Below are 18,059 nucleotides of genomic sequence, written 5' to 3' on the forward strand. Positions count from 1 at the left end.
GCATACGGCAGGAACCCCAGGGGAGTCTAACACACAGCTTTTCCCCTCCTCCCTCCTCCCAGCCAGCCCCTAACATGCATCCTCCCCTCAACCAGCAGCACAGAGCAGCTCCATCATACCCCAACACCCTGAAACAAACTCTCTGCCACACAGCAGTTATTTGCTACCCAACAGTTACAGTGAGCGTCTCCCAAAGCACACCATTGCAAAGTGACTTCTCGGGCAGGGAGTCAACAGGCCTTTGTAAACAAAGCCAGGCCAGAGCCCCAGGACAAAGCCAGGGCTTCCTGCATGGCACAGCAGGAGGAAAAGGGCTGGACGCTGTTGAGACAATCACATTCTCTCTCACTCTGACCAGGGCCTTGTGGCCACCAAGCAGGCAGTTGCAAATGCCACACACAGATGATAAACACCATCTGGAGAGAAAGGAGGTGAGATGAATTCAACATGTGGCAACAGAGCACTTTACCCTTTCCCGTAGGGACCATGGGCTCCTGCAAGCCTCCGCTGACCTCAGTGCAGGCACAACCAGCCATGCACACTGCGGTTCTACCTGTCCTGGTGCTCCAGCCTCCCTGACAGCTCACACGATGAGTCCCCACCTGAAAGAGGTTTGTTTCCACCTCCTGCATGCAATGCCCACTGTTTACAGGGGACACTCACATCAGCATCCACACAAATTCATCATGCAAAGGCCCCTCACATTCCTGCCCTTCACCACGAGATCTGCCATCACTCAGGTTCTGTCAGGGCCTTTGTGAGCAGCAAACCATGCACTACAGGATGTCATCTACATCAATGGCACTGGGAGCTCTCAGAGCAGATCCCAGCAGCATCGGCAGAATAGCACTCCATGCTGAGGAAACAGAGAGAAGGTCCTGCCTTCTCAGGGGCGGGGGCGCCCAGAGGTGCATGAGCAGCCAGCGGATTGGTGCTATGGACAAGGGAAGGAGCCGAGGTCACCTGAAAAGGACAACAGTTCAAGATGCAGCGGTGTTTCTTTGCTCACTGCTTGAGAGCTGCCTGTAGTACACAGAACATTGCACACCACTGCACTGCTCATACACACTAAGACTTCCCATCATCCTGGAGCTACAGGCCTTCCCTGACAGATGCAGAACACAGCTCTTGATCACACCATTCCCTCCCCACAATCCACTCACACTGTGAACACCTGTCTGAAGGGGCAAACACAGAAAGGACTGCCAATTTGCTCCTTTCAGGATTGAGATTTTGCCATCTTTTATTCGCCCCACTCCAAGAGAGATTGTGGCAGGAAGGGGAGAGTTGCAGCCTGTGTTTCAGATCTACCTTCTTCAACTCAGAGGGACACAGAGTCCCTGCTGCACAGAGTGATCACCAGGACAGACAGGATCCACACACCCCAGCAGGTTATGGCACAGATCTGTAGTCTGCAGTGCTAGACAGGCATAGCTGGGATTAGGGAGTCCTTTCGCCTATCCAGTAGTTCAGTACCAGCCTTTACGTGAACATTTTATCTACTGAGCTATCAAGCTGGGAACAGTAGTTAGACTGGAGAATATTGGTAAAAATACGAACAAGAAGAGAGAAGCCTGCCTGCATCTGTGGGAAGAAAGCATCATCTTCAGTCTGACAGCCAACAGAAACAACTGTCTTGGTGCCAGGGGTCCGAGTCTGGGGAGAACAGGAATGCCTAGGATCTTCAGAAGGAGGGGTGCCCACAACAGAAAGCTCATGATAATCATCATCAGAAGTTTCCCACTGGAAATGAGGCTGGGGAGCCAAGCTGAAGGAAGAGGAGGAGACCGGACTAGGAGCTGGGGTAGCTGGCACATGGGAAGGCTGAGGTAGGAGTGGGAGGAGAGGTGCAGGGCCAGAGAGATGAGAAGGAGCAGCATTAGCAGGGTCTGTCTTTGCAGCATCTTTTGAAGGCTGGAGCGGGAGAGAGGCTGGAACAGAGACCGTCCTCCTCAGAAGGAGCGGGGATTCTGGAGGAAAAAACACCTAGGAAGACATGGAGGAAGGAGAAAGGTGAATAAACCCAAAGAGGAACCAACAAGCACTTCCTGCAGCAGGAAGGCTGGTTGTTACCACTATGTTTATCTAAGGGGAAAGAAAAAGCAGCAAGAAAGAGAAGGGAACTAGAAAATGTGCTTCCCTGTGCAGCTCAAGGAGGAGCACCATCTACACCCAGAACTTCCTGCACAGGTACGGCATGGGGGGAACAAAGCACGCCTCTATGACAGGCGTGGTTCTAAAATAATCCCCACATGGACACTTGATGTGTGATAGTGATGAGCGGACTGCCCAAACAGATAACAGCACCCTCAGATCCCACTCCAATTCTTCAACATCAAGAACTAGGACCCATGTGCTGCTTCCCTTTTCAGGCCAGACAAGGGCGAGTAGAATTAGTGCTGCTTCTCATGTTGAAAGGACACTCAGACACTTAACGTGCACCTGCACACCACGCTGTCTGGACAGAGGGACATGCTGGAATTTCCCAGCACGTCCCTGCCTTCTACCTTCTCTACTTGCTGTCCGCCATTCTGTTCTTCCCCCTGGGGCCTGGCAGTGATAACAACCCCCTCTGTCAGCCAGTCATCCTGGCTTTTCCACTCGTCCTGTTCCTGTTTAGCGATTCCCAGTCTGTCCTGCAGCTCTTCAATCACGCGATCTTGGGACTCGGTCTTGTGAAACACGGCAGGACCTAGTTTACGCCTTGGAGAGAGGTCACGGTCACGATACATTGGATGCACATTCGCAGTCTCTTTTGTCCGCTTGATTAAAGATTTAATCTAAATGACAAAGGTAATAGTATCAGCAGAGAAGAGCCATGTCAGAGCAAGCCCCAAGATGCAACAGCACAAACTCGAGCTATTAGTGACAACTGTGAGCAGGAAGAGTGATGACATTTATTCCACAATGCCAAAATTCCTCTTGGCACAGCCCAGAACAGTGACTCAGTGCAAGGAAAAACCTCGTAAGGATAATCACAGCAGCCAAAAATAACTATCCAGCAAAGGAAGGGAAAGATTAACCAGCAGGAAGCCAAGACAGGAGGTGCAGCACGACCACTCCACTGAGCATTAAAGGAACCTCAGCATCACAAGGACACAGAGTAACCTCTCTGTGTCTGCCCTTTACAGGCCTAAGCCTGCTGGTCAGAGGTGTCTGGTGCTCAAGGCGTACTTCCAGCGCTGGAAGGAACACTGACAGCTCCACGAGACTGAAAAGGGTTTGCAGAGCAGAGGAGCTGCCATCCCAAGTCAGGAACATCCTCCAGTGGTGTGAAACCACCCCTTCACTTTCCAGAGGCCTCTATGGATGAGCCGTACCCCAGTTAGGGGACAAAAGCCCATTTCACATGGAAGTCCCTACAAACTGCCATGTTCTGAGCTGCTGGCTGACATGCAAAAGAAACCATGAGATGAAGCAGAGGATTTCAAACCTCTGTGACCGGCAGCTGTCAGTAGCACTGCTCAGAGCTGCATGCTGTTAGTGCAGGAGAGTCCGGGCACACTCACACCACACACAGAATGTTAGTGCGCGGTCAGAACAGTCCTAGCTAGGACTCATCCTACTCCTACATTCATTCAGTGCCTGCCTGGCCTGACGCGGAGATCCTCTCAATGGGTGGTTTGGAGATGCACGGCAGATCCCATTCAGCTTTCCAAACGCTTTCAGATCCTGGAGTGACTGCAGAGCTTCTGAACTGTTCATTTTCCTGGTCTCCTCCGGCTCTGTTCATGTTAGCAGTACCTGCCTTCCTAGGAGTTCTCTCTCTGCCCTGCCTCTTCTTGACCAGACCAGGACCACCATCTACCTTGGTTTCATGTGGTACTTCAGCTTTTAGCTCCTGTTCTCGCGTCGCTGCAAAGCCCAGCTGGTTTTTTGTGTCTGGGAAGACATCCCGCCGATCCAGGGCCACAACAGTAGGTTCATACACCGGATTCAAAATGCTGTCATTTTTTGAATGTACCTCTGGCACATGTGCAGACAGCTCCAGGGCCCACAGCTCTTCTAAAGCTGTTTCCACATCTTTACCCTGGGAAGACAGGGCTGAATTGTCCCTGCATGTTCCCTGCTGATCCCGCTCTTCAGGTGTCTGTCCCTTCCCTTGACCATTTGAAGTCTTTGAAACTGGTACACTCAACATTTTGGGGTCAGTCTTCTGCTCCTTCTTCTCAGTCTCTCTTGCCAAATCGTTCTGTAGGCCTTGCACCTCCTCATTACCAGATGAACATAGATGCTCCACACTGGAAGCCGGCACAGCTTGGAAAACATTTCTAGAAGAGTCAGGCTTTCTGCTCAGCCGAACCAAGTTTGCAGAGGTGACGTGCTCCCCGCAAGTAGCAGAACCAGAAGACACTCGTGGTGGGGGCACAGGGACCATCTGTGGCAAACAGGGCATACGTGGAGGAGCAACAGAATGCCCTGAAGAAGGCACAGCTACAGCGTTACTGCCTTCCTCAAGGCAGAGGGCTGCTGAGGGGGCAGACATTGGAAATGCCGAGTCCCCACCGTGACTTACAGAGGGGTGTTTGGAATGGGATAGCACTGTTAAACTGTGAGGAGTGCTGGAGACTGCATTTGCTGAACTGAGAACTGGTTCTAGGGAGGGTTCAGAAATCAGAGACATAGTGGAACTAGTCTGCAAAAAGGAGACAGAAGGAATAAGGACATAAAAAGATAAGAGTTAAGAAAAAGAAAAAATACAAGAAATTAAGTGTTATAGCAACCACAACGTCCAAAACAAAGAGCCATGTTGATCTAAAGCCTTACTTCCAAGACTAAGGAAGGAAAATGAGGTTATCAAAGAGTAGAACCAGTATGACATTGTGCTGATCTTCACACGAGGTTACAGGGGATGAAGCTCTACAGCCACCAAGATCCTTTTCCTATGCCCTCCTTCTAAGTGATGTCTCACACGTTCACCTGCAGCTGTGACGGGGTCATGCAGGGGCCGCTGGGACGCAGGAATGTCTAGACTGTGGGTAAAGGTCAGTCAACGTATTCATTGTCAGACATGTAAATTTTACATTTCAAAGCTGAAAAACAGCAATCGATGAACGGAACAGAGCATGACATTTTCTTCTTGATACACTAATAAAATGCTCCAGTTGGCTGAGTACCCGGCAATGAAAACAAAGCTTCAGGGCATTCACAGCACGAACAGATGACATGGGCTTTGTTCTATTCACATCACTAATCTCACCTTGGACGTGACACATGCTGAATCTCTATGAGTGTCAGTCACTCCATGCCCTTGTAAGCATTGCTTAGGTGGCTAGATTAGCCTCTTCCCCTTAGGTCAAAGACTCCACGTTTGCATTGTAATAAAATCAGTATTAATTTTGATGCAAAACACAACAAAAGAAACTGATATGGAGTTTTTGGTTATCCTTGACTTACAGGGTCTTTTAAAAATCAAAAGATCATGGGTCCTTCTTTCCCCATTTTTAGTGGTTCCTGGCTAAACTTTTGAAGGTAAACTGGCATTACTCCTTTTTCTTGAAGAGGAAAAAATCAGACCAGCAGCTTGGACAAGTTCACACAGCAGGCCAACCTAAGACCAATGCTGAAATGTATCCACAAAGGATTTCCAAATCCAAGAGCTATCAAGACCTGCTCTGATTCTTAGTCACATTTTCCAAAGAAATCTCAAGAGGTTAGATGCTTACGCTCTAAGGAATCAGGGCACATAAATTCCTAAGCCCGTGTACGGATCTCAGTCTCTACTTACCTTTCTGAGAAACTTATCATGAATGAAAGGATCAAATTAACCAGAACATGCACGAGATCTGCCAGTAGATGAAAGAGACATATACCTTCAGTAGACCTAAGCTGCTACCATCCCGTCTGAGGTCACAACAGTAGTGCTACAGGAAGACCGTGCCTAGACAGGAAAGAATGATAGGGGACCGCGATTCATTACAGATTGCTTCTCCCCTTGAGTAGCACTGCAGGACCAGCAGTCACAGCAGGGAGGAAAAGGACTAAGTACATTCAGTAATTAAAATGAGGGAATTTCCCAATATTGCCCTCCCCCTGTATTTTGCCTAAGATGGAGGCACCTGTAAAAGTAAGCTGGTTTTATGTTGTGGATCATGCTTAGTTTCTAGACTTAATGAAATCAGTCATTTTCAAGGCAACACCACCATTTCGCTCAAAATTGAGTATTTTCAGCATATTAAGAGCATACTAGCTCCAAAATAAAAGCATTGGTTACACGCTCAATGGTAATCGAACAGCTAAATACAAGCATGCAGCTATGCAGTAAGCAGGCATCATATTACACAGAAATGGCAGAGGTCAAAAAAACAAGTGCATTAAGTAATCCCTGCCCGCCGACTGACGAGCTAGATAACCAAAATCAAATGGATTCTGTAAGCAAAAAGAATGAGCAACTCATTAAATTGAGCAAAAGATGATAAAAGGGTAATGTATCAGTCTGCAATAGCACCTTTTACTCTGGGGTATGAGGGAAATTAAACATCAGTGCCTCCACTCCTCCCCTCCCCCTCTGCTGCAACCTCTAGTTGTACCAACTATCAACTCCAATTAATTACACCTACTCAGTTCTGTCCTCTTTCTTGCAAGCGCACACGGGTCTGGTACTCGAACAGTAGCCTCTCATCCTTCACCTTTGTAGAGACTCCACTCCTGTCCCATCCTGCCACCAGCACAAACTTGAAATCCATTTTTACAGACAAGCTAACACCACAAGTTGGCACAAATAGAGGAGGTAAAAACAAACAAAAAGGACTGGAGGGAAAATGAAGCAACTTGGAGGACGAGAAAAAGGAAAGTAACTGTTCGAACGGCCAACGACAATATTAACGAAAGGAAAATGATCACAGAAACCGTGTTCTCCATACTTCAGGAAGAACGTTTAGACACAGATGAGCTCAACGCCTTGCAAACATACTAATGCTGTGTTTAAAACGCCCAGATCTTAACATCTTGCTACATTTCAGTCTGCTTTCAGAGCTCAACCAGAAACTAAGCCATGAAGGCAGGCAGTAGCACAGAAAGCATCTCCACTCTGTCATGCAGATGTTACTGGAGTTGCACAAAGATTCTTCTGTCTTTTCTCAAGACTGTAAAGCATTTGCACAGCCACACTTAGAAATATCCCCTCCTTTTATCTTGAAAGGAAAACCTGTGCTGGGCAAGGTCATTCTCAGTTGCTAAGAGCTCACCTAGGAGCAAAGGCTGCTGGCAGCAACCACACCCCAAGCTTGTTCTCTGAGCCCTCATAAAGCAGCAGGGCCAGGAGGCCACAGCGTTCAAGCTCCAGAGCCCACGGCAGGAGCAAGACAGGGCATGCCAGCAGGGCAGGTGGGATCTCTTCTCCAGCCTCACAACAGTGTGGTTTTTCAACCAGGCTGAATGGACACTTGTGGATACCCTGCACTCTACCCTAGGACCTAACAGGGAAGAAAACAGGCAACGCCAAGGTGTTAATATTTGCGGATGACTAAATACACACTACAGTAAGTCTAGAGAAAACAGTGAGTAATTCCTGGATTCTCGCAAAACGATGTACGTGTGCCAGAAATGGCAGACTGAACTCAACTCCAGCAAGCGCAAGGCAAGGGAAGTCCCGCAGAGCGTGCCTGCTCACTGCTGGGTTCTGGACTCGCACACTCGGTCAAAACTCCAGGTATTGTAATGACCTCCATGAAACCCACAGCACACATCAAAAGTGCTCACGTGAAAGGTGGCACAGAGAGAACAACAAACAGCAACGCTGCCACACTGAACGTCCCGTCTATGCCTCTTCACAAAACACTCCTCAGCCCTGGCTGCCCCACCTGAAGTCACGGTAGGAGGATATGGAGTTCAGCACAGACAAGGAACACCAAGCATCAGCAGAATCTTCCATAGGAGGGAAAAACAGAGTTAGGGACTTTCTTAGGATTACAAAGCAGACCTTCATGTGTATGGAAGAAAAGCAAACCCAACGATGACGACAAAGAGAATATATTAGATATTTGCTTTCTCCACCTCTCCAGAACAAATTGAATTGAATAATTCAGTAAGGCTACAGGCAGAGCTGCTGAAAGTAGAAAGTAAGACGAGAAAGTATTTTTCATTTTGCTATGATTATGAGTAAATGAAGTTTCATGAATACAGAGCAAGAACGACAACATACCTACATGAATAAAGATACATATGCCAAGTGCTCACGAATCAAGATGACTATGGGCAGGTTACAGCTGAGGTTATCCTATTACAGGATTTTTATGTGCTACTTGTGACCGAAGCAGCAGTTCTCTTCCAATACAATAGTTCGATTTCCAAACTAGATCCTGAATAGTATTTGCCATCCTCCGCCTCACAAGAAGCTCAGACGTCAATCCCATTTTGAGGTGAGTAAGAGATACTGTTTTAAGATGTAAACCTTTGAAGTCTCCAGTTGTCTGACACAAAGGCTCCAGTGCTCACATCACATGCCTGGAAGAGCCTCCTCAGGGAAAGCATCTCAGGGTAAAAATATACTCCAATGAGAAAGGCCATCCCACAGAAGAGCCTGGCCTCTGCCAGGAAGCAGACTGGTGTCCCATGCTCTCCTACTTCTTGTTAAGTTGTAGCACAACAAAATATTTCATCATATACTGAGCTAAGTAAGCTCATTATCTCTGGAAAACAGACAAACTGCAGAACTGAAGGAAAAACAGACCCCAGAACTGCCTTACCCCGCCAGTGCTAAGAATTTATAGCAGTCGAGAACACCTACAGCAGCACTCAGAAAGCATAAATACCACTACAGGGCGTTTCTCAGAGCAGGTCTGAAAGGTGAAGAGGGCATTCTGGAGACCAAGCAAGGTCAGCAGAAGTAGCAAATAGGCAAAACAGTCTGAGAATGGGGAAGCCCAAGAGGAAGTATTAAGTTGTCATGATAAGGTACCTTAAAGTCAGAGAGAGATGCCATCAGCTCATCCAGTTCTCGTGTAGCTGAAGAAGCAGATATACGAGTCTGCTGCTGACTGGCGGTGACCCGCTGTGGGCTGCTCACCTCACCTTGACTCACAGTGATTGCAGGACTGACAAGAGAAAAAAGAAAAAAAAAGACAAAAAGAGAGTGTATTTAAGCCTGGAGAGCACTCCGGGGCTGAAAGGCCCACTGCTCCCGCAAGCAAGCTCAGCATCACGAGCCTCATCAGCACTACCCACCTTGCCCAGCCCTCCCCCAGACCCGGCCCCCAGAACACACACAGACCCTGTCTCTCTGCCAAGTCTAACTTAGTGTATACACCCCCCATCCATTAAGAAATGGACGATGACCAAACATTCATTTTGTGAGACAGTGGCTATTTGTGAACAGCTATAAATCCAAGTTTGATAATCCACCTCTCAGAACATGACTTACCTATTTTTTCATCCAAGAGCAGATAAAAAAGCACCAGCATCTTCATATGCCTGCTTGATTTCTGACCCTCGAGACAAAGTCCATCTTGTCTGTCCCCCTTCTGCAGCATCTGCCCCTACACTACAGTCACTGTTCCCACAAGAGCCTGTCCCAACCCACCCAAGCCAGCAACCACCAAAACGCTACTCACACTGGACTTGGCACAGAGCTCTCCAGCTCGTCCAGGAGGCTCTCCACACTGGGACGCACATCTTCAATCCCACGTGCACCATTTCGCTTTGGCTTTTCTTTTGTAGGGGGTGCAGCCTTCCCTCCCACAGAGCTGCTGCTCTCTGGCACAACATAGTGAGGTCCAGTCACGCTGGGCAGTGATGGGCTTCTGCTGGCTTCATCTTAAGAAAGGGGAGAAGAGCCATTCAGACCCCTAAGTCCATACTCACACGCTAATCACATGCAAGAGCAAAAATTGCCCAGAAATCTTGTGGCATATCCATTTTTGGAATATTCAAAACTTAAGAGCTTGAGGTTGCTCAGGGGCTTGAGCAACCTAATCTAACTTTTACTTAGAGATGAAGCTGGCCTTGCATTGAGCAGGGTGCTGCACCACCCACCTCAGGAGATCCCACCCATACTAAACGAGTCTTTGATCAGTAGCTGGAGGGGTCACCCTCCGTAAAGGATGTTGTAAGGAAAAAAGCCGGCTACTATTTTGAGAAGAAAACCATCCACTCCTACCAAATGTCTTGTGATTCCTGACCTGCTGCAAAGCCACTGGCGGGATTGTGTTGAACAGCATTCAGTTCCAGAAGAAGTCTGTCCAGTTCCGAGAGGTTGCTGCCCAGAGAGGAGCTGGTCATTGTGGGAGATGGTTCTGCAGACTTCTGCTTGTTCGGGAAACTAGAGATAAAAGAGAAGTACGAAATTTCTGTGTCAAGATACACAGAGGATGGAGGGAAACTTACATTAGGTTCACAAAGTTTACACCTGTTCTCTTCAAGCTGAGCCTTTTATCTGTAGGGGAAGGGAGATGTGTGCTTTGTGAAATGACTTCGCCGCAGCCACCACTTAGCCACACCTTCAGCTGTCAGTCACAAAGAAGCAGCATTCATGGTCTCAGTCTGCGTGCTGCACAGCCCCGTAGCAAAGAGTTAACCGTATGCAGATCCAAGACGCACAGAACGGCAGCAGGACCATTAGCTCGCATACAGGAAAATGACTTGTTTCTGCTGACATCACACCAAACAGCAAAAACCTCCCTGCTGAAGCAAGGCAATGCCGGGCTAGCACCGGCTGGAGAAAGAGGGAAAGTACAAACCTCAAGCTATCAACAAAAAGTCAAAAGCAGCAGGTTATGTGGTAGCTTCTTGCAGTACTCACGGTCCATTTCAAGTCCTCAAACCTTTAACTGGCACATTCTAATCAATTTATAAGAAAGAAAAATTGAAACTATTTCCTACTATGTTAAATCCACAAGCCTTGAAATAAGTCTACCTGTGCACAAGCTTGTATACGACACTGGTTATAATTACTGCTTATCCTATATGGGTGACCCCGTTTATCTCACAACTGCAAACTGTTGCAAAGCAAAACTTACCACCAACGCAATGATGTTTATAGTAATCAACTGTAATAACAGTCTTCCCATCGTCAATGACAGGGAAATTATTTTCTCCTAGTTTTACAAATGAAGAAATAACTTCTAATGCTGTAGAGGTTCTTATTTCATCAAAAAGATATTTTCCAAATCCAAAATGGGGGGAACTTCTGTCTTGTGCACACTACCATGCTAATGCTCTGAAGTTAACGTGTGACTGGCTTTAGGACTCTGACGCCTGTAACACCAGTGAATTACGGAATTCCATAAGGGTAGTTATTATCTTTCTCTTCAGACTGAAAGAAAAAATGATCCATAAATGCAACCTGAGTCAGGCATATTTCATCCTGACCCAAGCACACAAGCTACAACTGACAGAAGAAGCAAGCCACGTGCCAGACCCTTGTACAGGTGGTCTTATGGCTGCAATCACTTCCATTTCGTACTAACTGCATGCGGCCAGCTGAAAAAACTGCCTTTACTGCCTCTGTTGGGCCATCTCTGGGTGTGCCTGCCTCTACCCAGAGTTAGTGCTGGCTGAAAGCAACTTCCTGCTCAGCAGAAAGAGCTGGGCACAGGTAGAACACGACACCAGAGACTCCAGTCCCCACACTGTAAAAAGGAACCCAGGACAGAGAACACTGCAGAGAGCCACCAGAGATGAAGTTCTGACAGCCTCTTCCTCACTCATCCCCACGTCAGCAAGAAGGTCTGTCCTACTGTGCAGGCTACTCCTCCAGCCTCTCAGTGTAAGAGCAGCTGTCTTTGCGAGTATAAACTAGTTACCTTTCACCTACTGAGATGAAAGTTTTAAGAAGTTCAAATTTACTTGAAGATTCAAGTCCCTGCACACGCTGCTAGGCCCCAGGTAACTGAGCTCCCCAGGATAACTGACCCAAGGCCACCCAGCTCCTAAAGAACCTTTGTGCTGCTTAACAGAGGGATGGATTTGTCATTTGTCTCTGGACTGTGTGCCTTCACAACACAATCCAGATCCTGTTCTGTCTGATGGCTCCTTAACCTCTTCTGCAGCTGAGCAAACCGCAGGGCCAGGTCAGTGTTCAAAGTGAGTATGAAAGTTACGGTGGCCTCTTACAAGAGAGGTAATCAAAGCCGACACGAGGCAACACAACACGCACAGGAAGCGGAGTTTGATGCCACTTACAGAAGGCAGTTTGAGCCAAGCAGGCTCAAGTTGTGAGTCAAGCTTAGCTCTTAGCAGGGACAAGATACCTGTAGACGTGCTCCTCTTCACTGGCACGGGGAGAAGGAGAGCTGAGCCCGTCTCTAGGAACCGAGGCACTCGAGCTTTTGGCACTAAAGCTGTATATAGGAGACTGGGACTGAGGCTGTGGAAGAAATATTTGCATTGGAAACAGAATACAAAGCGAACATGTACACTACTGCATTGCAACCCCACAAAGCCCAGAACAAAGCCCACCAGAAAACAAAAATCTGCAACACAGCCACGCCGATCTCGCTCAGATGAGCTACATCGGAAATAATGATTCTCCACTTGCTTCAGATTCGTTTATGAGTCGCAGGTCTGCGCTGGAAACCCCCAGTCTGCTTTCCACAGGCTACAAAACAGATGACTAACACTAATCTCATCACACTACCATTTTGTCAGGACAATGATAATGGGTTTCAGACTCCTTTTTTGCCATTTGGCCCAACGGGATAGTTCTATTAAAAACCCGCATCTTCCCCCATTTCCCCACTCTGTTCATAGACAAACTCATCCTCACATCTTGCTTTTCCCTCATCTTCCTTGAGAGATACTGCACTAACAAAACAAGCATAAATCCTCCCCATCCACACACATTCACTTACTTGCTGGTGGGCGTATCTGGATACGCCGGGTTGCCACTGGTCTAAGGGGTCAATCACAGTGCCATTCAGGGCCTCATTGGAAGGTGGGGGGGGCACTGGAGGTGGCACAGCAATCTCCTGGTACGTGTGGTTTCCAGTTGGATAGGAGTAAGGCGTTTCCTCTGTTAGAAACCCTGGTCGTTTGGAGATATGTGATGTAGTGGATTCCAGGTCTGCCAGTAAGGCGTCTGCAGGAGAGCAAAAACAAAACCCCAAAATGGTAAAATCCTGGCCTACAGGTTCTTCTTTTATCTCATTCAGGATATCTATATCAGAAAGTCTTTGGGAAGTCTCTTCATCCAGGGTGATCTACTAAATGATCTGAAAAACATTATTGCAGCCCAGGACTGAATGGGTTAATCAAACTTCTAGTAAAAAGAAACCACCAAGAGGTAACAAAGCAGCCAGAAAAACTGTGTCAGCCTCAGATTTTTGTCTGAACTGGAAAATCAACCAACACAGACCCTTAGTCTCACTGCATCCTGCAGAAGAGCAACCTAGGAGAAACCTGCCCAGAGATCAACTGCAGGATAACGACACAGACTAATTACAGGCCCCGCATCATCCCAGAATCATTTACTGTGGCCGAAGGCACTGCTTTGTGCAGGAAACAAGATCTCAGGAGGCGTTTTCTCCAGAGTCTAAGGTAGTGATACAAGCAAGAATCTTTCACATTAGCCCATCGGTGCAGCAGAAGTCAGTGTTTCAGCCTTCCTATCAAGGATCCCTATCGGTACCTCACACAAACAGTTAAATAGTTTCCAGAGGCTGCCAGGTAAACGGCATTGCTTCTCCTGGAAACAATTCTCAGCTTGCTGGGTGGAGGCTGCTCACAAATTCCTGAAGAGAAGAAAACTTCCACCAGCTAGAAACACCATCACTCATGCCAGGCAGAGGAACCCACGTCACACAGCACCTCTCAGAAATCTTAGAGCAGGAAAAATGTTCTCCTCCAGAGACAGGGCATGAAAAGACATTCCTGCCTTCCTGGATTTCTCCCTGCAAACCATCCTCTGCCCACTCCCAGCCCTGCACTCCTCTGCGGTGACTCACAGGCAAATCCAGACTTGTTGGATCATCTGTCCTGTGAACCCACCCTGCGGAGCCCACTGCAGTCTCTGTTGGGGGAAACTCCAGCGAGTGACTGTGGGTCTGCACTGTACTCGCTTGCTAAAGAAAGCCTCGCTGGCCAGGTGCCCAGCTTTGCACTGGGGCACCAAGCTCCAGGGCACACCTCTTTAAGGCTGTTAGGAGCTGCTTCACTAGGGTTATCAGCGCTCCCCATTATAAGAGCATCAGGACATACCTGGCAGGTCCCTTTGGAGGCCAGTCAACAGTAACGCACTTTTGGCAGAATTAGGAGAGGAGGCTCTCAGAAACCCCCCGGATCTCCCTCCCCTCCGTGCAGACCCAACCCAACTGTCTGCCGGCAGTCTCAGCTAGAGATCTGTCTTTCTCCTCCCGCACACGGAAGGGACTTGATGCTCAGGCTGGGGTTGAGAGGGCTCGGCCTGAGCGCAGCCATCCTGCAGTATCCTCCACCAGGGTCACAAGGAGCTGAAGTTACCAGGTGGCACCAGAATAGCAACCGAGCAACTGCCCACCCTAATGGCTGCCGCCCGGCTCTGAGAGGGCAGGCACCTGCCAGCTCAAAGCCACTTCCTCAGCAGAGCAGACCACATCAGCCAAGGCACTTAGCAACCCTTCAAGAAAATATATTAAAGGGTCAAATGGAGGACAGTATTATTGCATTACAAGATGAGGAAGGTGTTGCTTTTATATTCACTCCCTTCCACAAACTAAAGCATCATGAGAAAAAAAAAAAAACCAAGAAAGCACTCCTGCCCTCAGAGAACAGAACACAGCCATTAGCAAATTAAATACTGCGTTAAATTAACTCTGTACACCGTCCCTCTAGTCAAAAAGATGCTCCAAATCATTTAAGCCACAGATATCTTCCTAAAGGGGTCAAAACACCTCAGAAGCAGATTCTCTGAAGGGATACAAGCTTTCTGCAGCTGGGGAAAATTGAACTTAATCTTCTTTTTAAGCAAAAGAAGAGCTGGTGGATTCCAGCGTGAAAGGCACATACCTCAAGGGAACTGCTGAAAAGCTGCAGTTCCTTCAACCAGGCAGGTCCTGTGACTGGAGCTTTCGTGCACACAACCTCCACCAAGCGCTGTCCGAGAAGGTGTGGTTTTTGCTTCTCCCCACCAATGACAAAGGCAAATCAAACTCCACCAGGAAGTGAAAATCCCATGAGGGTGTTGGGCTCCTCCAGCCCTGCAGAGGGGACCCAAACCGTTTTCCCACCCTCCACCCCCGGCCCTCACTGCAGGACAGGCAGATGTAACCATCTCGTCACAGAACACACCTCCTCGGCTCAGCTCTCTGCTGAACGCTCCATCGGACAGAAATCCACTGCTTTTTGCAGCGAGGTACAGAGGTGAGCTCGGCTAGATCTACTGGTTTGCTTTTACAAGTCCGCCGAAGAAGAGGGGTCCGGAATACCAGGAGCACGCTGCACCCGGGTTGTGAAGGAGTTAAGGAGAAGACATTACAGTTTAATGATTAACTTCCCCCCTACCCTCCCCCTTCCTGACTTGAGCAAACAAGACAGCGCTGAGGAACGGGAAGTGGAGGGAGGAGAAAAGCCTGGAGAGGAGTCACTCCGTAACTCAAACTGCACTTCAACTTTACAACTGATTCCGAAGCAGCTGCAGGAAGCACCAACCGACCCAGTGGGACAGGAAAAGGAGCAAGCCAAGACCAGGACAGGTGCTCACACACCAGTTTACGGGTGGCAAATGACCTCTCCTTGTGCTTGCTCGTCCCCGTGTTCCGCAAATCCAGGGTTCAGCCCTCCTCACACCGCAGCCGCTCCCTCCAAGCTCAGAGCCATGACAGAGGGAAGGTCTTCCCCATTCACATCCATCCCCATTGCTGCTTCCAGTCACACAAACTGTTCCTGATCCAGTCCCTTCAAAACCCAAAGTTTTGCTGGACTGGCAAGTTGCACCAATTAACGTGGTCTAATGACCACAGCAGAACTTCCCCGAGGAGGGCAGGGCGAGAGCGGTGGTGGCACGACTCCCGCTCAATCCACCCCACCTTGCAAGAGGGAAGTGACTCCGCAAGCCCCGGGCACAGGCTGCAAATCACTCCCTTGGAGGTCGATCCAAGGAGTTTTGCAGTCCAGAGGCTGACTGAAGGTAATTGTTCAAAACCCAGCCGAAGGGATTAATGTTTTGTTTTCCATGCGGCACCACATGCCGGGAGGTCCCAAAACACTGTGCATTCACTCGGAATTTGTGCAACTTTTTAACACTACCAGAAGACAACGTGAGATAAGGGATGAGGGAAAAGAAAGGAGATTTATAGATGTAAAAAAGATGCATCGTTCTCTAACTTTCTTTCACAAAAGGGACCAGACAGCTGCTAACTGTGACAAAGCTGCTGTGCCTTTGCACAGTGCTGCACCTCACATTACAGGATCGAGCTTGCTACAGTGACCGCTACTTAAATAAAATATTAAATACTTAAAGACAAATATTAAAGATTCAATAGATTTCCTGGGTAATGAAGCGTTCCTTCCCAAGGCAACTCCCAAGGGACAGCGCTGCAGGAGGTGTAAATCAACCAGTTAGTTCCTCTCAGCCCGCAGGAAGCAGTTGACTGGATCATCCTAACGCCCTGACACAGCCCAGTTCACACAACCATCAGAGGGCACCAGTACATCCTTACATGGACAGAAACCCCACAGCAACGGCTAACTTGGCAGTAACTTCACCTCACCCGTCCATCCCCAGAGAGTCGGGATCCTGTCCCTATTTCAGGCACACAGAAAAGTTCTGCCAGTGCCACGTGTGCTGCGCCGCCACCCGGAGACACGCATCTTCACACCAGTGCGTGCTGTGGCATCGCGGGGGTTATCGCCCCGTACTCTGGAACTGACCACACACTGACCTCACACAAGCTTTACTGCTGCCCCAAGTACTCTCTGAAATACTACAGACAGAGCTCTAGGAGGCAGAATCTCCCAAAGTTAAAAGATCAGGGATTAATTTATCTCTAGTAGATAGATTTAACCATTTTGTAGCAATAAAGTGAAACAGCCGGGGTTATACCAGGGCTTCAAACCACTGCTCCTCCACGGGATCACCCCTCCTACCACTATGACCCCTGCAAGAAGCTATTAACCCAACCCACAGGCAAAATGTCAACTCACAGACATGTGGGTGCAGTGGAATCAGAGTCCAGTTTCCAAAGACTCAGTAGGACTCAGCCTACCCACAGCCACATAGAAATCTGTATTTTCCACTCTATTAACAGCGCGCTGCTCAGTGGAGTGTGGAAGAGTGAGGGATACTTGCTAAATCGCCACCAACCCCGACACTCCTGCTTGTCATCACTATGCTGGTGTGGTCGTACAGCTGATAAACCCCTACCTCACTGTCCACCACAGCACAGCGCATCTCAACGTCTGCGTGCCTGGGTACGCTACGGGCTCAGTAACTACGGGCTCAGTAATGTGGTAAAGCTGCAGGCAAACGCCAGACACAGGCACAGGACAGAGCCCTCCTCCCTCCACTGGGCAACCCAAAAATTACATGCTCAACTGAAATCACATTCGGGCCGGAGGGCTACTCAAACCACATCCTCGCCACTACGGGAGGACATCTGTGTTCGCATTCAAGTGGTTTTTGTACATGGATTTTCCTGTGGAGGAGGGACAGTTAAAGAATGACATCACATTTGGTACTTTTACTGCTATAAAGCTTTCCAAGACATCTGGAGGTCCAGGTGCATTACTTTGCCTCTCTCTCCCTTTTGCCAAAAATCATGATTAACTATGAGGTCCTTGAGATTCTGGTCTTCAAATCCCACACGCAGCTCTGTATATACATTAGATATGCAGGAGTGGCCTTTAATGCCACCTGCACTGCTTCAAAGTAGTTCCCAGCATCTGCCAAAACTCTGCTAGTCATTTAGACAGCTTGGGACAAGGACTCTTGACCTGATGTCCAATGTGTTGAACGGCTCTGAAAAAATCCCTTTTAACAAGAAAACCAGCAAGATGAAAGAGCAGAACAATACACCTTACGGTAAGACCCATTTACCAGTTCAAGCAGCACTGGAAAGAGTAATCGTCTCCCAGGTTATACACTGCACATTCCTACACTATCTCCCTGGCCCCCACCTCTGTCAGGCCAAGGAACAGCTCAGGCATTC

At 48.4% G+C, this 18,059-nt stretch overlaps 1 protein-coding gene across 1 annotated transcript in view; it reads right to left on the minus strand.

Moving 5' to 3' along the window:
• The window catches only part of PXN (paxillin), an 18,922-nt gene extending 5,906 nt beyond the window's left edge, over positions 1-13,016 (minus strand). Inside the window, exons 1-5 of the mRNA XM_010143472.1 lie at positions 12,789-13,016; positions 12,189-12,304; positions 10,119-10,258; positions 9,552-9,753; positions 8,900-9,035 (exon numbers count right to left, since the gene is read on the minus strand). Coding sequence (XP_010141774.1) covers positions 8,900-9,035; positions 9,552-9,753; positions 10,119-10,218 — 438 coding nt within the window. The 5' untranslated portion in view covers positions 10,219-10,258; positions 12,189-12,304; positions 12,789-13,016. The remainder of the gene's footprint in view (positions 1-8,899; positions 9,036-9,551; positions 9,754-10,118; positions 10,259-12,188; positions 12,305-12,788) is intronic.
• Positions 13,017-18,059: the final 5,043 nt, after the last annotated feature.

The sequence above is a fragment of the Buceros rhinoceros genome, unplaced genomic scaffold (genome assembly GCF_000710305.1).
Source record: "Buceros rhinoceros silvestris isolate BGI_N320 unplaced genomic scaffold, ASM71030v1 scaffold30359, whole genome shotgun sequence".
In the NCBI taxonomy this organism is placed as follows: Eukaryota; Metazoa; Chordata; class Aves; order Bucerotiformes; family Bucerotidae; genus Buceros; species Buceros rhinoceros.